This window comes from Calliopsis andreniformis, chromosome 7 (genome assembly GCF_051401765.1).
Source record: "Calliopsis andreniformis isolate RMS-2024a chromosome 7, iyCalAndr_principal, whole genome shotgun sequence".
NCBI lineage: Eukaryota > Metazoa > Arthropoda > Insecta > Hymenoptera > Andrenidae > Calliopsis > Calliopsis andreniformis.
The window spans coordinates 13,624,782-13,648,936 of record NC_135068.1 but is presented as its reverse complement, the minus strand read 5'-3'; the positions used below and the strand labels follow the sequence as shown (position 1 = coordinate 13,648,936).

Genomic DNA, 24,155 nt, shown 5'->3' with positions numbered 1-24,155 from the left:
TGCGTCAAACTCGTGTGGTTCCTAACCAACCTGGTGGAGCCACGCGAACTTGGTAGAGCCTCTTTCGATGTTCTCCTAAAGGAATGCGTCAAACTCGTGTGGTTCCGAACCAGCCTCTGGGAGCCACGCCAACTTGGCAGTGTCCCTTTCGATATTCTCGTAAGGAGTGCGTCAAACTCGTGTGGTTCTGGACCAGCCTCTTGGAGCCACGCCAACTTGGCACTGTTTCTTTCGATATTCTCGTAAGGAGTACGTCAAACTAGTGTGGTACCGAACCAGCCTCTTGGAGCCATGCCAACTTGGCAGTGTCCCCTTAAATGTTCTCGTAAAAGGATGTGTCGAGTCCGTATGGTTCTCCTCTAGGTTTTTCTTACCGCGTCAACTTGGCCGGGTGTCCATCCCTATCCTCGTAAAGGAATACGCCAAGATGACGTGGTTTTTCGCTATCCGTTTCTCGATTGCTTAAGACGCGCTTTTTTTTTTTTTTTTTAGCGTCTCCTCTGTTCCATGCATGCATTCTTTTCTCGATAAAAGTATAATGACCGTTTACCGCTGGGAACAAACCTGTTCCGATGGGCCTTGCTGTTCTAACGATCATTGACAATGTCATTGTTCGTCTTTCTGATCTAAATTGTCTATGGCTGAGGGCGCTCCGAGTAGTCACAGATCCCCGTTTCGGATCAGTGGTTTTTTAAATACTTGTTTGTAGAAAAACTTTTCTTTTCTGTTCGAAAAAAATAAGCAAAAAAAAAAAAAAAAAAAAAAAAAAAAATTTATATTTTTCAACGAACTTTATTTCGAAATGTAACGTATTTGATTGGAAAAAAAAAAAAAAAAAAAAGGAAAAGGAAAAAGGGATTAGTGGACAAATTATTATTCTGATATACGTTTTCTTGCGTTTCTGTTCGAGTAACAGGTTCGATGAAACACTGAAAGTACGTACGCGGATACTTGTCCCTACCCCCGCTTCAGTCTGACGCAAGGTTCGTGTACCGTAACCTTAAATCTATGATCCGAATTCAGCCTTCTATCGATGAATGAGTCGTTTGCTTACGTGCGAGTCTTTCTGTACGTACTCCCCTAACGTGAACGAGGTATTTACCTAAAATCTTTTTATCCTATTATACGTCTAGTATTTCTCGTAACGTTCGTGTCCTCCGCCCTCCGCATACTCGACGACCGCAACGACGATACGTATAATTTCCTATATTCTCCTTCGTAGATTCCCGCAAAATGAATTGGATTTTATGGCTGTTCGTCGTCGTATGTTCTACTTGCGAACGTACGTATGCCCAAGTACAAAGAGTGCCACCAGGTGTATCCCCTCAACATTATCAACAAGTAAGTTTCGTCGCCACCATATGGTTTCTCTGTTTTTTTTTTTCTTTGGAGTACGCGCGACCATTGTCCAGTTATCTGTGCCGTTCCTTTCTGCTCCATCGTTGTTGCGAAGTATTCCTAGACTGTGCTTTACCATTATTTTACTTAATTTAATTTGCATCCGTGTTCTCTTTCAGCCTATTCAACAACAAGTACATCAGGTGCCGCAACACGTCCCGCAACAACAACAACCACAGGTAAAACCACGCATGTCGTCACGCGATGGAAGAAAAGAAAAAAAAAAAAAAATACAAATATTGAATAAAGCTATTATTTGTGTAATTAACCCATTTGCGTCGTGGCTCTCGTTGCGCGATTATTTCGCGTTTAGTGATACGGACTACGTGTTCTCTTTTCTTTTTTTCGTCTTCTTCTTCTTCTTTCTTTCCGCCGAATATTCCGCTTCGCGATGGGTATGGATCATCGGATAGCTTCACCTGCTGTACGATATTTTCTCCAAAGTTTCAACAGGCGGCGGGACAACAACCTGTGCATCAACAGGTTCCGGTTCAACAAGTGCCTATGCAACAGCAACAACATATGCCGACTGCTCGTCAAGTGCCCGTTCAGCAACAACAAGGACATAACCATGAGCATTCGCAACAAATACTCAACGCTGCCAATATAGCTCATGAGAAAGCGTACGTTATTACGTTTCGGATATGTTACGTTTTCTTTGTATCGTATTGTAACAAATATCGCAATGTTCAAATTTACGCTTGGTACAGGCATATCGCGGAGCATATGGAAGTTCCGATAGATACTAGTAAAATGACGGACCAAGAGTTGCAGTTTCATTACTTTAAAATGCACGATGCGGATAACAATAACAAACTGGATGGTTGTGAATTGATCAAATCCTTGATTCATTGGCACGGTATGCGTTTATTTTTTTTTTTTTTCTTTTCTTTTTTTGTCGATCAATTTGAACAGAACTTGTCCGCTCGTCTGCTCGATCGAAAGCGTTTAATACGTTTCTTCCATTGTCCGTGTACAGAACAGGGTAACAAAGAGACAGGAGGACTCAATTCTGGAGAGAAACTATTCAAGGACGAGGAGCTGGTCACCTTGATAGATCCGATACTTTCGATGGACGATGCTAATAATGATGGGTACATTGATTATCCTGAATTTATACAAGCGCAGAAAAATGCAGCGGCTACCACTCGTCAGTAGATACGCGAAAGTGCAAAATATTCGATGTAACCGAACGATATTTTTCATTCCGAGCGAAAATGCTTACGTCCGTTTCGCGCTCTTTGCTCGTTTCGATGTGTAAGTATGTACTGATACGAATCGTTACGTTGCATATAATGGAATTTTGTCTTTATTTTGTTTACTTGCCTTTTTTTTTTTTTCTTTAAAATACAACAGAATATCGTCGGCTACATTTTCGAATAACTCGATGGAACAGTTTTACTTGCTTTGAAAAAAAAAATAAATAAAACAGGAACGGTCATCTTTTGTATTTACAATTATTATTATTATTATTATTATTATTATTATTATTATTATTATTATTATTATTATTATTAATATTATTATTATTATTATTATTATTACTCTTATTATTATTATTATTATCGGCATCATTATTACTATTATCATTATTATTATTATAAGGGAAAATCGCAGACGGGAAAATAGCTATTGCTTTAATCGCTCCGATACTTTTCGATCGATATAGGTGTCTAAGAACGTTGAAAAATCTTTCCCAAACACTTTATGCGAGACTTACTGCCTATTCCTCGGTTCATTCAGAAATTTCGATAATGCGGGTGCTCTCGTCGCTTTGTATGCGTCTTACGAGGAGAAAGAAAAAAAAAAAAAAAAAAGATGAGGAATTAGTTATTCGACTTCGTGTTGCTCGACAATGTTGTGGCCTTGAAAAATGAAACAACGCTATGTACTTAATAATTTATGCGTAAAAAAAAATAGTTGTAACGATATAGGTATTTTATACGTGTGTACTGTGTACGTGTACCGTGGAGGTACCGTGGGGATACCGTGGAAATACCGTGGATCGGTAAGATAATGTTCGATAGTTGCGATCGTTCGTCTAAAAAGAAATATAAAAAAAAAATCGCGTATTGTCGTATTACCGGAAATGGGAATACGTGTATATGTGTGTATATATATATATATATATATTGGAATATACGTATATAACTAGATAGTTAACGACTTTTGTACTACGGCAAGCTACGAGAGTCTAGCGAAACGCATTTGATTAATTTGGGAATAATGATTCTGTTATCTAGAGTCGTTGAAACGTTTATACATCGTGCGACGATTATCGTAAGAAGGGTACGTAAACGCATGGTTTTCTTATCGATCGTCAATTTTCTTGCTTACACGAGGCTGTGAGAGTTATTCTATACGCGTACATATTCGTTCGATTCGTATAGTGAAGTTTCCTTACGCGCGAAACGGTTTTATTGCACTGAAACCTGCTCAAATTACATGCTAAAACCTCTGTAAGACGATACGTTACGTTAAGGATGTTAAGGTATCGTTCGAAACCGCTTAAATTTATATATTTCCGTCTGTATTGTCCACATTTTCCCATGAAATCGAATGTAACGTACAAATTGAAAAAAAGAAAAAAAAAAACTATATTACGATGGACGAAATATAAACGATAATTTTAATAAAAAAAAAAAAAAAAAGAACAACAATTTTTTAAAGCGCTTGAAATTTTTTTTCGCTATAAATTTAACGGTCGCGATCCGTTTGAAATTTATGATGACGCACAGGCACAGATTCCCTACTCGGGAAATTTTACGCTTCCGTAAAATGACTACTGAGTACCGCATGCTCTGTACACGGTACGTACGTATACGGAATATGGCTCGTTCGACGATTATACTTGCTGCGATACTATCGGTATGAAAAAAATATATGTATATTTTCGAATTTATATCGAATGAAACTATTACGGTACAAATATCTTTCGTTATGTATTATCGCTGAAATTTAGTACGTATGAAAATATTACTAGACTCATTCGTCTAAATGAATTCGTACTTACATAGAATTAGAGATACATTCCGTTGACTAAGTAATCCGCATCGTGAGCGTACGGTCCGTGTCGTCTACCGCGTTTTCGAACGACTCGTAAACGACAAGCTATTAGCGTAGCTGTAATAGCTGTTATCGTAAGTCCTAACGCTAACGATGTAATTGCTCCTCGGGGTCTTAAGATCTCGTTTTCGTTCGTTTCTTTCAAGTGCTCCGCTATCAAAATTTTTCCTCCGTGATCTCTTCTATTATTATTATTATTGTTATTATTATTATTATTATTATTGTTATGATCTTTGATAACTGTTAAACCTTTGTGCTCTAAACCGAAAAAAAACAACAAGCTAGTATAATCGTAAGAAATCGTCGATGGACGATCGTGATTAGGTGTACTGCCACCGTCGTACCTTTCGGATCCTTGCGATTCGATTTTGGAGCCTCGTTCTTCGACATACCGTTCTCGACGACTTTATTGCGATCGATGATGAGGTCGTTCTCTTCGTGAACGATACGTTGTTTCTCCTTCTCTGGGTCGATCGCAATTTTTCTAGCTTCTTTACTTTTCGCCGATATGTCTGTCTGTTCGTCGTGTAGTACCTGTAACGTGCACGTATCGTATCGTTAGTGGGATTGATAAACGATGGAAAAGAAAGGGCACGCGTGGAAGGATAAAAGAGCGATGTTACGTCGTTGCAAGGTGGGACGGTTGTACCGGCAATGTCGATACTTTTCTCCAGTTCGTTCATTTGTCTTTGTTGTACGTTCGATGGTGGAGACGGGGACGGAGACGGAAAGACTTGAGTATTCTGCCACGCTTCTCTGTTCGACGATACGAAATGCGACGTGTGCGGATGTTTTGTATCTAAATATGCGCTATTGGCAAAAAGTTTTAAAAAAAAAAAGATAATTGTATTGGAACATCCGAAGACCCTTTCTTTCGCGATTAGTAATACGTCGTATCGAGATATATCTTACGTATCTGCTTCCTTCTCTCCGATAACGCTCGACCCCTTGTGAGTGAAAATATGTGGTTGATCCTCTAAAAATATGAAACGTGATACGTCATTGTTTGTGTTCGGAATCCCGCGAAATAAATTTCGCCTGTTACGCGTTTCGTTTAAGCTTATTCCCACTTACGTTCGTAAGGATTCAAATTCAAATTTTGTTCGTGAAGAGTGTTAAGAGGAGAATTATAAATATTTTTATTTTGTTCGTATATGGGTTGATAATCCCATTGGTACGCTGGAGCTGCGAAACTTTTATGCAGTTGAGGAATATCCATTTGTTGCGCTGGATACAAAAGCTGCTGTTGGTGCTGTTGCTGCTGTTGCTGTTGCTGTTGCTGTTGCTGTTGCTGCTGCTGCTGCTGCTGCTGGTACTGGTGTGACAGCATTTGACCAGCTACGTTAGACAGATCCCAAGGTTTGGAATTCGCTTCTGGAACGCGGGCGTACAAAGGAGCGAGAGATTTATGTTGATCAACGATTTGCTGGTATTTTATAACGTCCATAGGCGAAAATGGTGCTGCAGGTTGAGGTCCTTGTATCATAGAAGAAGAAATTGTTGGTTTCTCTGTAGGGCAAACTAAGTCTGCTGCCTCGTCGGATCCATCCGCGCATTGAGGGATGCCGTCGCATACGTTGTACACGGCTATGCAATCTCCGGATGTACGACATTCGTATTGGTTGCGACTACAACCTAACACACGTCGCATTAGTAATTTTGCAACGTACAAGAGTCGTTATATGTACTCGAATAGGTACTCGTATACGTACCTTGTTTAACGGGTGGAGGTGTTGTCACCGATAGTTTTGGTGTCAAAGTTCCAATTAACTTGACGGAAGAGTCCGAAAATTCTGTTGCCACTGGATCTGTTAACTTCCTGCACGCGCGACGTACTCGTCTTTATTTTCTACGCATTATTGTGATACGATCGAAACTTACCTGAGAGATTTCAATTCGTGTTCTTGCTGAGAAATTCGAATTTCATCCTCCAGTGGGGCATTGTTTCGTGTATTATAGTTACTAACGCGTACTGCGCTACTGTAATTAGCATGATTGGTGAATTTACATTTAAAATCGTGTTGTGGTCCGCATTGAAAAAGATAACAGCTGCCAGGTTTCTGCGTGGCATACAATCGGTTTAACGTTAGTGAAATACGCAAATCACAGAAACATTGAGATTTATGGTAGTGTAGGTATATACTGTTGTTTGGAAAGTATAACTGCGTTTAGTATGCGTGTACATAGTAAACTGCGTGTGTAACAAAGTTATAACTGCGTAACTCTGAGAATCTCACGAGCCTAATGCACGTACGTTCATCGCGCATCGAGTAGTAGCTAAATGTTGAGTAATGTGTGTGTGTGTGTGTGTGTGCGTGCGTGCGTGCATGTGTACGTACGTGTCATGTACGTATATGTACGTCGAAGAAATACCTTCTCCTCGAAAATGAATACGTCGCAACCTTCTGTTTCGCAACAAAATTTTAGGCATTCGTCCTTTGAATCGACGTCGTTCTCGTTCAAATATTTAGCACCCATGTCCCGAGATTCGTGAGTTCGAATAATTTTGTCTCTGTAAACGTCGAAGCTATCGAGGCACATCCGAAATTCGTTTCTCACGCTAACACGTTTTTCATTTTTCTTCGTTAGTGCTTCACCGGTCACGCAGCAAACAATTGTAAAAAGATGAAAAAAGATTCGCAAGGTTCCGTAAAACATCCTGTTGTACGATTCTCGAGTAAGAAGAGCGCGCATGCTCCTCGGACAGCTCCGAGTTCGATCGATAACTTTCCCTTTACGTTCGTTACGCTACCGTTATCTCGTTGTGGCGATGATGAATCCTCGCAACTGTTACGATGGAAAGAGTCGCTTGAGAAAAGCTTTATGCCGTTGTTGATTCTTCTTCGGTTCGTGGTAACGTGTTAATTATGCGTTACCGTTTTCTTCTTTTCCTTTCTTTTAAGTAAGAGGAAACGAACTTTTGGCAGTATCCCCAACGTTTATGCGATAGAAATTAGAAAAAATTGTACCCTTTTTTATTTTATTCGGTAACGAACAGGTACCGATCACGGGTTTCGTAAGTTCTACGTTGCTAGACCTGTAGAACTACTGGTCAGGAGCGAGATGAATGATCGATATGGGAAGTAGTAAAAAGAGTGGTTGGTAAAACGGGGATAATGTGGTGGTTGGTCTGACATAGGAATAGTCGAGAATGTCCCTATTTATTAAACACTTTATGTCATATATTTCGATAGAACTTTGTATACGCTCCTGTAAACTAAGTACAATAACGAATAATAATCTATTGGATTCGTACAATGCTTATTCCTACCGATAACGCTTCTTCCGTTAATTCGTGGAATGATCTTGTGTGTATAGATATGTAACATTCTTATAATCAATTTTCACAGATGCACGTTCGTCTATTAGTCGCGACCACTTAAATTCCTTCGGCACATTTCCAACGCGCTTTATCCATAGCGATGAATACGATTACTACATTGTACGTATCCCGCTAACGACGAATGTGTATCGGGAATAACTGACACCATTTTCTATGTCCCCTCGCGTCTTGCACGAAATTTAAAGAAATTCGAGAGGAGAGACGCGTTGCGAATCTAAAACGCATTCGTAAAATTTACATAACGTGTTATATGTCACGTAATTACATATTCTATATGTATTAATGACACGTACGGTATATAAAGCTAATGATAAAACTAGCATAAATCGTCCGCTTCGTTTAAAATTGCACTGTTCGTGATCGCGTAAGACTTTCAAAAAAAAATATATATATATATATATATTTTTGCTAAACAGATCTGTCCATTCGTGTAGCGTACAACTATTATACGATTCGTATTTAACGTGTAATATTATATTTGGATCTTTGAAAGTATAAAAAATTAGAAATTAACGTTTCCTCTTATTTTTGATTGGAATGTTAGACTCCAATGAACGTACAATGTTACTTTTACGAACACGCACAACAACTGAGAACTCAAAGGTTTGTCGAATTTGGCAAAAATTGGAAACGAGAACAATTTCTGATGCATCGTTGTATATTGCGTAGAAGTGTGTGTAACGCGAGCTGTTTTGAATTAGATGCGAATCTATGTTTCTTTCGACCTAGAGTTACACACACACACACACACACACATTGCTATATTGTATGTTTGAACCAAAAATTGTTTATTCGTTTTTACATAAAACTGTTCTAAATTTTTCGAACTGATCAATTATGTGGATCGAAAAGCGAAAGAATCTTTTTATTCTTCTCTTTCGACTCGCGTTCCTTCGATGGGGAGAAGTACACGTGGACCAATAACGTTATCATCTTATATTAATGGAAGTCAATAATTGAATCTGTTGAAATTTTCGCATTTATCTAAATGAAGGCAATATATGTTGAATATATGCGATTCAATTTTTCGAACGTGTTAAAGATTTCCGAATGTTCGCGATAGATAATAATTTTTTGGTCGGTTTGTAAGAATGTCTTTTAGGCTTTTCCTACGGTACATACACCCGACACCCGAACAATTTTTCGTGCTTAATCGCGCGGGGTACGTATTCGTACAAGATATCAAATAACGTTCAGATTTCGCTATTTACGCAATGTACGCGTGATATATTTTTCTGTTACATTAAATGTGCATGTATAATAATGTTATGCATGCTCCAATTTGAATGCATAAAAGTTCCATAAGGTTTAGGCACGTAGAACACACAATGATATCATAAATCATGTGCTGAATGTAACACTGTAATTATGAGAGCGTATTGTTTGATTGCGCACAACTGGTACATTGGTTTCGCGTGGTATAGTTATTTCGACATGTAAATTAAATTGGTACGAAGGCACGTGGACCATGTTTATTTGAAAGACACGAAGAACCCCTTCATTGTCGAACGCGCATCGATACGCATCTGGTCGTTGGAGCTCTACGCTTTGGCTTCTCCCTCGCGATGTCTATTGGATTCTTCCTCCTCTGCGTGTACGTACGTAGTATATGTGTATTAGCCCTCATAATTACGGTATGCATTTTGCGCACTGTCTCCGTACGATAACGTTAGAACGTACGCACGATGATAACAACGGAGTGCGCACGAATGTATAGCTTTCTTCGATCCTCATCATATATAACACGATACAAGAAATACTGTTAGGTGTATCTTAAGGCACTCGTGCGAATAAAATATGAAACTGTTGAAACAAACGAACGTTTTTAAATAAAATGTTAAGTGGAATAACAATCGATAGACTTATATATGTTATATATATTATATAAATTCTCCTAGTTTGTTGAATTTTCTAATAAAACTAGATCATTCGTTACATGAACGTTACATCGCTTTCGTTACATGTCCTTTTATTCTTTGGAATGTGAACCAAGAAAAAGAAAACTATGAAATGATTGTCGATATAATCTGTGAACCCTGTATCGGTACAATACCAGGTCTCTAGCCTCTTAACAAGGAATAGTATGTCTACGTCGCTTTTTACGCATGTAGCCAGGAACTTCTCTCTTTATCTTTATCGAGAATCTTTTGCTATTTTGCAGTACGTGTATAGTCGTATAATATAATAAGAAAAAACATTGATAACAATTGAAACGATTAAAAACTTGATTATTGTATACGAACGATAACTTATTAGGCACATTTGAATAGTAGCTTAAACGCCAAATGTAAACGTACGAGGAGTGAACAGGTGTTACGTATATTACGCGTAAGTCGTTTACAAGCTATGAGAAGTTAGTTTGTTATATATTTCTCTATATGCTATACCAGTGAAGTTATCCGTAAAATATAATAGATAGATACTAGCTGTTACAGCCAGCAAAAAGATTAGAAAGAAAACTGTTCCTTTCGTATCTTCTTACGTTGCAATGGTAAGATAAATAATGAATTTCTGTAAATATACAATTTCTTTCATTTATATACACAATGTCTGTATGTATACGTAGAAATAGAACAACGTACGTTACGTTTTTCACCGTATATCATTTGTACAATATGTATTACTCTGTAACGTACTGTAGAAAATAACTTAACCGATATACGCTCGTAGTTTTCTTTCTCCTATCTAATCCTAACTATCAACGTCTCATAGCTTGTCTGCTTGACAAGCAGATTTCCATTTCGAAACGTACGTAACGTAATAAACATTTTTTACCTGTCGACTACCCCTCCTTAAAATACATAATTTTGTACAAACATAACTGCGTACACTCCAAGGTTTCGTATACAGTGTGTAGCCCAGGAGGTACGCATTTTATTTTAAACGAGAACTTGATGTATAAATATAACATAATAAATATGTTATGTTGTTATTTATATATGTTTGTGTGTGTGTGTGTGTGTGTGTGTGTGTGTGTGTGGGTGTGTGTGTATGTGTGTATTTATACCTAACTAGTCGTCTTTTCACGATATAAATAAACATTTTTAACGAGCACATTTACATACGTGTTATCCGTAACTCGATTTGTACAAATAAAAGACTGTAGAGTCTTCGAAAACTATAAGTAACGTAACATGTACTTTTCAGTTAAAATCTTTGGCTACATATTATCTAACTATTCGATATAATATTTTTTTCCAAGTAACATGTAACGATTAACATCGATAAACTGCAAAGTTCGTAGATGTTAATTTTGTTATTAATCATAATTGTACAACGATGGTGGTAGTCATCGCGAATAGTAGCAGTCGTAGTGAACATGTACCATGTTTAATCGAAATTGAAAATATCGTAAAATCCTTCGTATTCTACGTTTTATAGTAGTTTGTATCGGACAGAGAGGTACTCACTCGCATTATTTCATAGTTCCCATATATATAAGCGTAGATCACAGAAAATATAGATACGTTCGCAGCCAAGATACATAATTTGCAGCGACTCGTCGTTTCCTATCGCTCCTTCGGTTTAGGATCCCGTTGTGTATGTTCGATATATTTTGCAACATCCTGCAATACAGAATTAATCGAATGAACACCGCCTCTTTCTCTCTTTCTCTATCCCCCCTCCCTTTCTCTCTCCCTCTCTCACCTCTCTCAGGTGACACTGAATTGTTGACTATAAACAGTTATACCTGAACAGCGATTTGTAAAGGCGTTGATTCTCCTATGGAATAATCGTTCCTAACGATGTTTGCTGGCAAGAGTCTTGGGCAGGTCTTGCCAGTGAACAAAATGAAAAGAGCATGAATACTTTTGCGCTGTGACAATTCCATGTAACGATGTTGATAACCGGTTAAGTGTCGTCGGTGTCGCGACGTTGTAGGGAACCATCTTTCGCATAAATTACAGTATCTTTTATGCTTTATCGTTGCCTGCAACATATCGATTCGATTCAGTTTCGTTCGATCTCGCTTAATAATCGCGAAATAAAAAAAGTTTAAATTAGGTCGAAGAAACAGAAACTACAATTGTTTTATCTAATTGCTACGCGTATAATTGAAATTTCTTTACCTTTTCGTGATATGCTAGTTGTGTTATAATATCTGCAATCGTCGTTTCATAATTTTCATTGGAATGTTTCTTCTCTTCTACTTCCTCTTCTACTTTCTCTTGATTCGGAATCGTTATTTTGTTTTCAACAGCTTTCGCATCTTCTACCGCATCGACAACTTCCTCTTGATTCGTTATAACGGGCGGTGATCTAGAACTATCCCTATCTGAATTGGAATCAAAGTGTAAGGCAAACTCTGGCACTAATAATGGCATATTGTCCTCTTTTGACTTCGTTTCGTTCGAACGATCGTTCTGTTTCTTCTGCTCTCGAGTACTAGCGGTCGTTTTCTCTTCGAACGTTTCTCGATACGATTTTTCCGCAACATCGTCGTGCATTGTACCAAGATTTTTGTTAGAGAGATAAAGAAGATTGGTTTCTACGTTCGAGAGAGCAACATCGTCGTCGTCGTCGTCGTCGTCGTCGTCGTTATTGTTGTTGTTGTTGTTGTTGTTGTTGTTGTTGTTGTTGAGGGTGGTGGTTAATCGAGCAAATTTCTTCGAAGCTTTTAAAGAAATTGTAGTTAACTCAGGTACATCGGTATATCGACACGTAGAAGCTGCAGAACGTTCCGTAGAAGAAGATTCTTCGAAGGCTCCGTCGTTACGTGAAATCTCGAATCCTACCTTTGTTCCTCCGGAGGAATGCTCATCTTTTTCAACGTATCTTTCTTTGGCTTCTTCCGTTCTGTTCCGTTTCGTATGAAGACATCTGTATTCCTCGTTGGCGTTCGTCATCTTCGAAATCTTATGCACCTTTCTCGATATCTCGTTATCGTTATTCCTATTAATGTTTTTAAAATTAAAACTTAAACCCTGTTTCTTTTCTGCCAATGTTTTTGGTCTCGACATTTTTTCCCCTGTATCTTCGTTCGCAGATTTCGTTAAACATTTTTTCAACGTTTCCTTAGCAGCTAGAACTTCTTTGACCAGTGAGTCGTCGCAATAAAAGTAATCATTTGTGCACTCCTTTTCTGAACTTTGTGTTCGTTCATTTTGGAGAGGCATGCGTTTTTTCTTTCGGATACAACTGTTCGACGAAGGACAACGTTGTGCAATACTATTATTACTATCGATGAGTTCTAGCTCCAATTCCAATTGAGTCGGCATCGCATGGTCCGTATGTGAACTGTTTTCGTTTCCTAGCTCGTTGTTTTTCGACTCGTCTTCGCTACTGTCAGCAGGAGATGCAGGAAGAATCTCTATGGTAGTTTGACTTTCGTCCGAGGAATCGACTTTAATAATGGAATTACCGTTATCGTCGTCAAAATTACTTGAATACACAATGCTGGATGTTAAAAATTTGTCTGCTATGCGAGATACGCTTTTGTCTTCGTTCATCGATCGATTCGTAAAAGGGAAGTTTTCTGTAACAATTTCAGGCTCGATCGTTCCTCCTCTTATCTCATCCTCGTTTTCGTCGTTTAACCTACTACGATTCGTTACTTTATTTCGACACAATGACCTTCGCTTACTATTCTTTCTCTTGAAACTTTTCTTTTCAACTTCGTTGTCTTTAGCATCGAATAGCTTATTTCTGCTCGATGATTTGTCTTCTCTGTCTTCTGAGCTATTAAGAAAATCAGTGGTTGTTGACGAGTTTGTAATCGTTTTCATGTAATCGCCATCGGATAATCTTCTCTGTTTGCAACTAACGGGAGACAAATTCGACGCCGAATTGGATCTGCACAATTTTACTTTATTCTCATGACTCGAGACTTTGTTTTTAATGTCGTGTGGATTATCTCTGATGCGTACAGGTACATTCGCTATAGTACTTACTATAGATTTATCTTTTAACACGACGCACGATTGCTTCAAGTCTTTCACCATATAATCTAGAGCTTGCAATCTTTGTAGCTTTACTTTTGGTTGCCATTTCGGCGTCTCAACGGCTTTCAAAGAGTTTTTACTTTTGCTAATCTCGCATTTGAACTCTGTGCCAATTTGCGTTCTCTTTATTATAACTTTGGGAATTTTTTCAATAATATACTCTGGATATTTTCGTTTTATTTCATCATTTATCGCAGAGTCGTCATATTTTACGGATCCTTTCGTCGTCTCTTCCTCTTCTTCTTCTTCTTCTCCTTCTCCTTCCTCTCCTCCTCCTCCTCCTCCTCCTCCTCCTCCTCCTCCTCCTCCTCCTCCTCCTCCTCCTCCTCCTCCTTCTCCTCCTCCTTCCCCTTCCCCTTCCTCTTCCCCTTCCCCTTCCCCTTCCCCTTCCCCTTCCCCTTCTCCTTCACCAACTTCTCCCTTTCCTTCTTCTTTCATTCTTCTGACTTTCTTGACAGTTATTCTCGAAATACTCTGATCTTTCCGTGATCTTCTAATTTTCTCTAGCGATAAACACCTGTCTTCGTCTTGTCTCTTCAACTTCAATTTAGGTATCTTCTCGACGTTGCTTATGAGCGTTTCTCGTAAAATTTCATTACCGTCATTATTATCAGAGTCGTCGGTATCTTCCAATCCTGAAATATCGCTTCTTTCAAATTTCGTCGACGAAGATTTGATGCTCTCCTTTGTCTTATTCTTTTTAATCGTCACTTTGGGAAGCTGATTCTTTCGACTAGCTTTCCGTTTCAGATACAACTTCAAGTCTTTGGAAGATATATCTTCCAATTTGATTTTCACTCTTGGTACTTTGTTTTCATAATTATCATGCTTCGATCTGTGCAGTTCAGAATCGCTATTATCCACATCCATACAGATCGTATCGCCGTGCTCCGTGGAGGAAGAAGGAGTTCTTTCGAGTTTAGCTTTTTCTGAAATGTCAGCGGTTGGAGTCGCTGATCGAGATCTGTTTTTCACGATTATCATTTTTGGTATTTTTGGACGAATCGTGTCGTAGTTCGGTAGCTTAGCGTCGTCGAACTTGTTGACAGTATTCTCGGATTCCGTAGAATCGAATGAACCTACCGATTTTCTATTTAAGTGATCAGTTTTTTTAATAACAAGTTTTGGTACTGTTTTGACATCCACGCTACTTTCTGGAAAATGTCTGAAATTTGTATAAGATTCGAGTAAAGTCAAGTGACGCTCTTTATCTTCGGTTTCATTTTCCTTAAGTTTCGCGTTTTCGCATGAAGAATCGTCTGTAGCACGGTGCATGTATAAAACTGGCATCTCCTTCTCTTCTACGGCAACAGTTTCGTCTTTAACAGTTCCTGCTGCTTCGTTTCTGTTAGACAAAAGCTTAGAATGTTCATTGATATTCTCAGTTTCAAGTTGGGCTGTACGTTTTTTGATATGATTCGGCGAAGGCGATTGAAACTTTTCAACTTGTACAGTGCTCGCGTCTTTGTAATTTGTACTTGAATATTCCTCATCGTTCGCAGCAGAAACGTACTTTATTATATTTTGCTGATTAGGTGCTGTAACTGTTTGTACAAAATGAGATTCAGATTCCTCTTGATTCGAGAGAGTAAGATCAGCACTATTTGCTTTTGCAGCGATCTTTGGTGTATCGGTTTCGTCGTGTTTGAGAAATTTAATATTTTCTATATTTTCTACATCTATATCCGTATCTATTATATCTATATCTTTACGTGCACCTCCTTTGTACGTTCGGGCCTTTTCAACGGTATCGATAATGTTTTCTTGTTCGCGGTCTACTACGATACGTCTCTTCTCATCGTCAATTTTTATCGACATCTTCTGATCTGTTTCGGTAATATCCATCCGAGACGATGTTTCAACGGTTTCGATACATGCTTGTAGCTCCGGTTCAAGCGTTTTAAGAGTGTTTGTATTCGATCCTGATTGATTTCCTGAAATTTCTTTTGTCAGAGAGTAATTGCCTTTGTCGTTTTCCCATTTAGATTTTTCGATCTGTTGTTCGCTTGTCGTAGCTTCAGACATTTTGGTGCAATAATCGTTATGTTTGAACTCTTTCGAAACGTGTATTCCATCTATCTCCTCTGTTCCTTCTAACAATTTGGAACTGGACGACTCGCCTGGATTTACTTCTTTCTCGGAACGAGCGGCGCTGCTTTTCTCTCCGATTTCATCGTTTACATCGTTACCTTCATTTAGCTGAGGGCTTTTCAACTCGTAACTATGGGATTTGGTTGAACGTTCGATTGTACTTTCTTCTGCTTTGTAATTTTCTTCTACATTTTCATGACTAGAGTGTAATGTGAATGGCATACGCGGCTCTACAGTAGAAAGAGGAATAATATCGCTGAAATTGTCGCGATCACCGTTCGGACAGTTCTCTTTGCTGGTCTTGCTCGTATCGATGATGACAGGAGGTTGAATCGCGTGTATTTCCTCCTTCGAACGTGTACCACCTTCGTCTCTCAGTGAATTAACGTCGAATTGGCTATTTTCTTTCCTTTTAATTTGCATATCCGAATCCTCCGCGACTGTAACTGTTTCAACTTTACACGATTTAGGAATGATCGTGGTGGTCTTGTTTTCGGTAATGTAACTTTTTTTCGAACTGTATATTTCGGTAATACGATCTTTACTGCGATCTGTGGCTTCCTCGTCGGACTCGCTACTAGTGTATATTTTATTCGCTTTGAAATAATCTGAACAAATAGTATCGTCGCAATCCTTGTAAGATTTAACATGGTTTCTCGAAGAAAATTCGTCGAAACAGCTTCTCCTCCGTTCATATAAATATTTGGTATTTTTAAACTCGTGCCTTTTCTTACTGCTGCTGCTGCTGCTGCTGCTGCTGAGATCATGATGTCGTTTCCTTTTGTGTAATTTGCGAAATTTCGAACTGTAATAATTATTCCAAGTGTCCGTGTAGTGCTGCTTTCGCGTCGATGAACATCCTACTCGTTTGCTTACCTCCATCATGAACTCGTGATACGCGAATTTTCGATTAGGGCTATAAGATATCTTTCCATCTTTGGTAGTATACACGGGAACTGTGTGGAAATTTTCTAGCTTATTTACGTTTGAAAAAGTTGGATTTACGTATCCGCTAGTACTTTGGAATATGTCACAGTCTTGAAAGATATCGTTTATCTTTGGCTTCCTCCATTTTTCCATATAACTATCGTCTAACTGTAACTGGTCGATTCCATCCGCACGCGTATAAACGCGATCAAAATTTACGCTCGAATATTTGTTATAATTGATCTTATCGAAATCGAAGTTGAACGTATTGTTCAAGGGATCCGACGATTTTACGCTTGATTCCATGAAAAGTTGAACTTCCGGTAACTTTTTCATATTTTTCGACGTCTGGGGTAAAGCGATTATTTCCTTTTCGTCAATTCTTGTTGCCGCACCTACTGTCGTTCGAGAAGAACCCTCTGTTAAATTGGAGCTTTGTTTCTGCATTCTAATTACATCGTTCGGAGTATCTTCTGTACGCGTCGAACTGTTTTCTCTCTGAAGCTCGCTTTTCATCTTAATTGATATCCTATCGTTCGTATCGACTATAGCAGTACTAGATATTGCACAGTTTGACTTGACGGTATCGTCGTTATTCGGAGAATCATCGGTAACTTGAAACGCTTCTGCTTTCTGTGTATCCTTACGAAAAATATTATCGTGTGATAATTTATTAAGGGTCTGACTGTTTGAAGTCCGATTACGGGCTTCTTTGAACGTAACAACGGAGGTAAAAGCGTTATCGTTGACGTCCGATAAATATTTTTCGCTTTGCTTCGAAGTAGCACTCGTATTTGCGTCACCAGCTGACGCTAGTGCATCGACATTATTACGAATCCCTGAACTGTCGTTCGTCTTCTGCCCTTCGGTATACCCCTGTTGGCAGTCTATCGTGTTATTGCAACAGGTTTTCGCAGAACAGGCAAGCGAATCATCAATTCCGTGTAGTGGCAATCTTAACGTCTGTTTCTCCTGCTCCTCTCCCTTTAACTTTCGCTCTGTACAAGAAACGTTTATTTCAATTTTGATCCCATCAAGAGAATCCTTGATACGATCCTGTCCCTTATTATTACCTCCGCTCGATTCTTTACCAATCTCACTTTCTTTTATCTTTAAGTTTACGTTCGCAACTTGAATTCCAAAATCTGACGTAGCACTTTTAACAAAACTCTTCGAACACGTGTGTTTTCTCGTCGTTTCATCCGACGTTTTCGACACGTAATTAGAGTTTAGATTAATCAGAGGCGGCGTATTTTCTTCTAGACAGACTCTGGATATCGCTGTTGAATTATCGTTTCGTTCGAGTTGCGAACATTCAACTTTATTTCTCTTACAGTAACTTACGTTATCTTTACCCTTTGGCGATTCGTCAGCTGTAGCTTTCGAGATACGTTCCTTATAATTCGAACCGTGTTTATTATTGTCCTGCGGCTTATCATCTTCCATCACTCTGTATTCTTTCAACGCGCGTGTTTCCTTTCTAATATATAGTGTTTCCTTATGATGTTTATTATTTCCTGTTTCTTCAGAAAATTCGTTGCTATCGATACGTCGTAACTTCTCCTCCGCTAACCTCTCGTAGCAAGCGCTTGTATTTTTTTCTGTTATGCCATGCGATTTCCTAACTCTTAAAATAGTGTCATCTTTTATCACAGCAGCGGTAGAATGTTTAGATCGAGAAGTCGTATGGCACACAGAATATTCTTCCCGATGAGATGAATTCGAATTGTTTCCGCAACTCTTTTTTACGTCTGATTCGACAGACGTAATGTTCGAATGTTTCACATTCTTTTGTTGAATTTCCATCGTTTTATCCAAACTTTCGTCTGCGTATCTATTTTCCCATGCTATACATTCCTTCGTCGTTCCTCCATCTTTTTCCGAACCAATTTCTGATAAAACTGGATCGTTCGAGTCGCGAATCGATTTATTTGTACTTTTTATTATCTGTCTTTCCGATACCTTTTCTCTTTCCTGTTCAGTTGTTCCAATTGTTTCCTCGTTTGTCTCTTTACACCTTGTTGAAACCGCATTAGTGGAAGTAGTCGAGACTATAATATTTACAAAATTGTCCACAGCTACAACTGTATCGCTACATTCAACGGAATTTAGCGATTCCGTCGAATTTATCGACTTGCTTGCGTCTTCGTGCTTTCTTTCGAGCTCGGTGCGAAGAACTTTGCATTCTGAATTTTTCTCGTTCCTTGTTCTTCGCTCGACTCCTCCTACTGTCTCGCACTGAACGGGCGTTAAAGCAGCATACGTATCTGAGATTGTCGAATCGTTGTCTTTGCTATGTATTAAAAAGACCTTCTTCCTTGGCAAATTACCTTCGAAACCTTTCGCTTGTTTTTCTTTGGTAGTTTCGGCCGATTTTGCTTGAGGATCGCTCGCAGAAAAATGAAAATCATCGAGGATTACATCCTGTTCGTAAGTACTAGCGATATCGTTCTTATAACGATTTTCTTTTTGTATTTCCAATTCCAGGGTATCGAGGGATCTACTTTTAACGTTCTCGTCTGTATTCAATTGCCCGTACGGTTCCATTTTGACTGGAGACTGTGTAAAGCTAATTACTGGGCTGTTTTGCATTACTTCTATCGGATTCGTCGACATAGATAAATCCTCAATGTTCTGTGAAGATTCTTCGCTATCGGAATGAATAGGAGTATTTAAAGTTGTAGAGATTGGCGTACATTCGGATGTTGGTAGATCGGGTAAACTTATGTCGTCAGGATTATGGGACTCTTCGCTAACGAAATTGTTATTTTGCTTCTTGAAATCTAGACTGTCGGCGATGTCGAGATTACTTTTCACAGATGTTGATAAAACTCGCGACTCTTGACTGCTTTTGTTGCTGCTGCTGCTGCTGTTGCTATTGCTGCTGCTGTTGCTGTTGCTGCTGCTGTTGCTGCTGCTGCTGCTGCTGCTGCTGCTGCTGCTGCTGCTGCTGCTACTGTTGCTGCTGCTGCTGCTGTTGATCGGGACTACACTAGCTGTTTTGATTGTTTCAGGTACGTTGGCATTCTCAACATTTCTATCCTTGTTGTTTGCACTCTGCAGCGATGCATCGGCATAGTCATCGGACACTGCACGAGCTTCATTTTTACTATCCTCTTCGGTAGTTCTAAGAACCACCGCTGCTGTTTCGGCTTCATTGTTTATTACCTGTTTGAAGAAAGATATTGTCTTATGCTTTTCTAAAGTCTCTGCGACTGAGTTATCAGAGGCTCCCAAAATATTGCTTATTTCTAAATTATCTACTATATGTATCGTGGGTATCTCGTCAGGACCATTGCTTATGCAGTGTATGATGCTACCAGGTTTCATCACTCCTTCCCCTATTGTCTGTTTAGAAGTATTGCTATTCTGCATCCTTTCCGGTGATGGGTAGGATATCGTTAAACAATCTTGCGTTGCCACCGCGTTAGCGTCGTTCTCTTTGTTCGTTCGATCGTTCAGCGTCGATTCGTTTAAACATAAACTATTTCTTTTAAACAATTCCGTATTTTGCGACATTTTCGATGAAAGATCTATGTTCTCGTAACTCACAACAACGACCGGAGTTGTTTCGGTTAAAACAGCTTCTGATAAATTCAACGTCGTTCCTTCCTCGTCGTCCGTCTCGTCCCAATTGGCCAAAAATTGTCGAACGTCAAGATCTGGCTTGTGGGCGAATACTGGCTTAGCAGCAACTTTCTGCTGCATCGTTCTCTTTTCATCGGTATCGGTACTTAAAGCGTCGAAACTGGAATGCTCGCTAGCATGTTGTACTTTTAACTGATTCTGATTGAAATCTTTCTGTAGAGAAAACTGATCTTGCTTTTCTAGACTCTCTGTGCGCGTGGACAAGATCTGCTGCTGCTGTTGCTGTTGCTGTTGTTGTTTTTGCTGCTGCTGCTGCTGCTGCTGCTCACTTTGCAAGGATATCGTCGATTGTTCCGCTCGTTGTTTTTCTTGACAATTTTCGTTAATCATGGTAATAGTAGTAGGATCCTTAACTTGCTTCTCCGAATACATGTTTTCCGAAGATTGTTCGGTAGACCGAGTATGTTGGAATTTCGAGAAATCATCCGGAAGATGATAATTTGAGTTTATTAGTACACCGTTATGATCAAATTGCAAATTAATCGGCGGTAGCGGGGCGGTGGTATTGATCGATGTTGCGTTGCACGAAGTTTGTTGAACAGAAGTTTGATTATAATCGGTCGATTGTTGCAATTTCAGCAATTCTCTGTATCTCAATATGCATTCTTTATATTTTGGATGCGATTGATAGCCAGGTATTCTACTCAATTCCCTAAGATGGTTTTCCATTGCGAATTTTTGCACACTGATTTTATGCTGATACGTTTGATACTGAGACGAAGAGTTATGCATAAAAGTAGGGCAGGCAGGTGCCTGTATTCTATTTATTACTCCGGCATTATCCGTAGCTTCTTGACGTTCGCGAGGCGACGCTTCCGTTGGAATATTTCTGGTAAATTGCGAATTAAAATAAGCATTCTGCGACGATGTCGGGATATTTCCATTAACGTTCAAAGTAGGTATTCCTTTCGATAACATATTATTACTGCTCCGATATTGAAATTGTTTAGCGTTGAATTTTTGTTGAACAATCATATGTTGTTCTTGATGTTTAAGCATTCCCGAAGACGACATATTCGCGTTACTTGTTTTGGCATGTTCTTTAACGGGGGAATAAGAATACTTTTGATGGTCTGTCGGGTTATTGTAATTCTGCATGGCGTAGCCGTGAAACATTCCCGAAGGAGTCGAATAATTTCTATGCGTTAAATGATCTTTATGATATTTGTAATCGGCATAATTTCTTCGATGATCCGCAACAGATGGATCGGATAATACGGAACCTATCGTGTCTTTGCTTTCCAAATTGTCTTTTCTAAAGTTACAATTATTTCCAAAATGTCTATTTTCTACTTGATAACCGGATAAGTGTATGTTATCCCTGTACGACGTATTACTTTGGTAATTCCCAAATTTTTCCCATTGTTGATAATTGACATTGGAATCGGAATTACAGCATACTCCCTTACAAGGCATAAACGATGACGGTCCGACTTTTCCCGTATGCATCGAACCGATATTAGTGTTCCGTGGTCCCATAGTTCCAGGACCGGCACCTGGTCCAGACACAGGTCCATGTCGTGAACCGGATCCGAACGTCGCAGGACCGTGCCCGTTTCCACTTTCGAGTCCTGGACCAGAATTAACCCGAGATCCCGTAGTTCCTGATCCAGATACAGGTCCTGATCCAAACCCAGGCCCAGGCCCAGGTCCAGACGATGCATTTAGATTATAATTTGGTCCATTTACATGGCCGACAGGTCCATTAAAAGGCACCTGGCTAGTGTTTCTATACCCTATTTCATCGTTTATAGTTCCAATAGTAGTATTTCTATGATCGACAGAAGCATTCAAGTTATCTAATATAGGATTTCTTGCATTCTGAGAACCATAATGATTAATGCAGTTCTGCATTTGCATCATGGATGCAAGGTGGCTATTGTTCGAAATGTTCGGACCAGAGACATTGTTGAACGATTGAAGATTTCTTAGGTTAAAATTAGAATCGTTTTGATGTTTACCGAAACTATCCGAAGCTAGAGTGAGCGCGTTAAACGTTGGTGGACTAACACCAGGTATAAACGTCAAATGACCAGAATTTACATTTTGAGTCTGAGGTACAGCTTCGTTCGTTTGCGAGACGTTAAATTGGTGCCAATCTGGCATATTCCCACTGTAGTTCATTGTACATTGTTCGATTATAGATTTATTATGATTACCTCATCTCCTTATTATACAGACAGAAATGATCGGTCGCGTCAGGGGCAGGAACAGAACCTGTGAAAACAAACGTTTTCGTTTATTATCGAATAGACGTAACATCATTTTGCACAGACACATAATATCGTTTTGTTGTACACATGCTTATACATGTAACATTTATTTTTATTATTTACGCATGTATATACGCCAAGTATTATTTCTGAAACGAAATTGTTTTTAGAATCAAAATTTGTTTTACTCGAAAATTTCACCACCCTTGTTTTATTTTCGACAACTTACTCGACGATTATACTAAAATCGCGTCACCTTGAAATGCAACAGTCTATTTAAGTGTTTCTAATGCCTCATGGTAAAACACAAAGTCGACCTTTCGGCTAGGCTAGGCAGCCTAAAAAATATTTCGTTTGAAATTTATTTGATTTGAACGTAGATAAGAATAATGATCAGCAAGAGGAAATTTGCTTTTCGTTAACCATCGTGCTTGAATGAATTACTTTTCATATTGTACGAATGAAAGTAGATTTTTCGTAGAAAAGGGTTGTCAGCCAACAAATCACGACAGTTCGTTAATCGGGTACCGAAGGTACAAAGGTTGACAAAGTTGACATATTTTGGGGAAAAAGTTGCACTAACGAACGATTTAGCGCAATGAGATGAAAAATTTGAAAAGATGCAAGAATAATGGGCGTGAATTTGTGTCATACAATTTGTTTGTCGCGTTCGAATGAAAGAAAAACTAACAAAGCCTCACCTGCACGTTAATACGATTTACAATACACACGCCATTTTGGATACGAATACTAGGCAGACATCATGCGTTCTTTTTTAGAAGTATGGAAGTAAGTATGCTAGTTGCAGGTAGCCTAGCTACGTATCTAGATGATCGTATCGTATACAATTTCGATCGTATCGACCATGATTTTCCCGTTTTTTCCATGGAAATGCTGGAATGTTCATTCGTTCATTCGATATTTTCACCTTTGGTCAAGTATGAGCCAATAAATGATGTCTCAAAAGCTCTCTGCATCTCTTTCTCTCTGCATATTACGTATGTGTGTATACATAGGTGACATACGTACAGGTATATGTGTGTACATGCATAAGTATGTAGGTACTCTATTATTTGCATACATGTGTATCAAAGATTAGATCGTGACGAACGACCAATCGTGTATATTTTTATGAGATTTTTCCATATTCAACGAATTCTTCCACATATTTCTTAGCACTGACTAAAGACTACACTGACAAGACGAAATACACGGTATAACCATAACCTATTTAGCCTGCCTACATACTACCACATACTATCGTTCCTTAGTTCCCCTAAGCGACGCTAGATAGCATAGCATACAGTTCGCGATTAGAGTTGGTATAGAGTAGCAAGGTGAAGTATATGAAGTTATGGTAAAGTGCAAATGTATACGTACCTGCTTTTTTTTCTGTTAAAGAATATTTACGCACACGTGTATCCATTCTGCTTTGCTCCTATCTATAAACGCAACCACGACGTTCGTTTATCCTTCAGCGGTCTCCTTTTTTCGTTCGCTCTTCGCTCCGCTAGACGTCGCGATGTT

At 39.0% G+C, this 24,155-nt stretch overlaps 3 protein-coding genes across 14 annotated transcripts; 1 reads left to right on the top strand and 2 right to left on the bottom strand.

Moving 5' to 3' along the window:
* Window positions 1–765: 765 nt before the first annotated feature.
* On the top strand, window positions 766–2,839 carry LOC143181807 (lymphotoxin beta receptor inhibitor). Of its 8 annotated transcripts, XM_076382435.1 has the most exons (5): window positions 781–1,341; window positions 1,518–1,577; window positions 1,843–2,021; window positions 2,109–2,257; window positions 2,378–2,839. In XM_076382435.1, exons 1-5 carry the CDS (start codon window positions 1,234–1,236, stop codon window positions 2,554–2,556), a joined length of 675 nt encoding a protein of 224 aa, XP_076238550.1. In that variant the 5' UTR covers window positions 781–1,233; the 3' UTR covers window positions 2,557–2,839. The 8 variants fall into 8 exon arrangements, with proteins under 8 accessions (XP_076238543.1, XP_076238542.1, XP_076238546.1 ...); XM_076382433.1 differs by having other exon boundaries at window positions 772–983; window positions 1,223–1,341; window positions 1,843–2,839; XM_076382432.1 differs by having other exon boundaries at window positions 773–1,094; window positions 1,223–1,341; window positions 1,843–2,839.
* LOC143181806 (uncharacterized) lies at window positions 1,636–11,355 on the bottom strand. Of its 5 annotated transcripts, none has more exons than XM_076382426.1 (9): window positions 11,218–11,355; window positions 6,346–6,524; window positions 6,177–6,283; window positions 5,539–6,099; window positions 5,377–5,440; window positions 5,088–5,274; window positions 4,809–4,998; window positions 4,412–4,722; window positions 1,636–1,867 (listed from the first exon to the last, which is right to left on the bottom strand). In XM_076382426.1, the coding sequence occupies exons 1-8, from the start codon at window positions 11,221–11,223 to the stop codon at window positions 4,418–4,420; spliced, it is 1,599 nt and encodes a 532-aa protein (XP_076238541.1). In that variant the 5' UTR covers window positions 11,224–11,355; the 3' UTR covers window positions 1,636–1,867; window positions 4,412–4,417. The 5 variants fall into 5 exon arrangements, with proteins under 5 accessions (XP_076238541.1, XP_076238537.1, XP_076238540.1 ...); XM_076382422.1 differs by lacking the exon at window positions 11,218–11,355 and adding an exon at window positions 6,838–7,480; XM_076382423.1 differs by lacking the exons at window positions 1,636–1,867; window positions 11,218–11,355 and adding exons at window positions 4,120–4,260; window positions 6,838–7,480.
* On the bottom strand, window positions 11,238–23,395 carry LOC143181808 (uncharacterized). Its single transcript, XM_076382436.1, has 5 exons — window positions 23,330–23,395; window positions 14,164–22,632; window positions 11,878–13,977; window positions 11,499–11,738; window positions 11,238–11,373 (listed from the first exon to the last, which is right to left on the bottom strand). The coding sequence occupies exons 2-5, from the start codon at window positions 22,537–22,539 to the stop codon at window positions 11,317–11,319; spliced, it is 10,773 nt and encodes a 3,590-aa protein (XP_076238551.1). The 5' UTR covers window positions 22,540–22,632; window positions 23,330–23,395; the 3' UTR covers window positions 11,238–11,316.
* Between the last annotated feature and the right edge of the window lie 760 nt (window positions 23,396–24,155).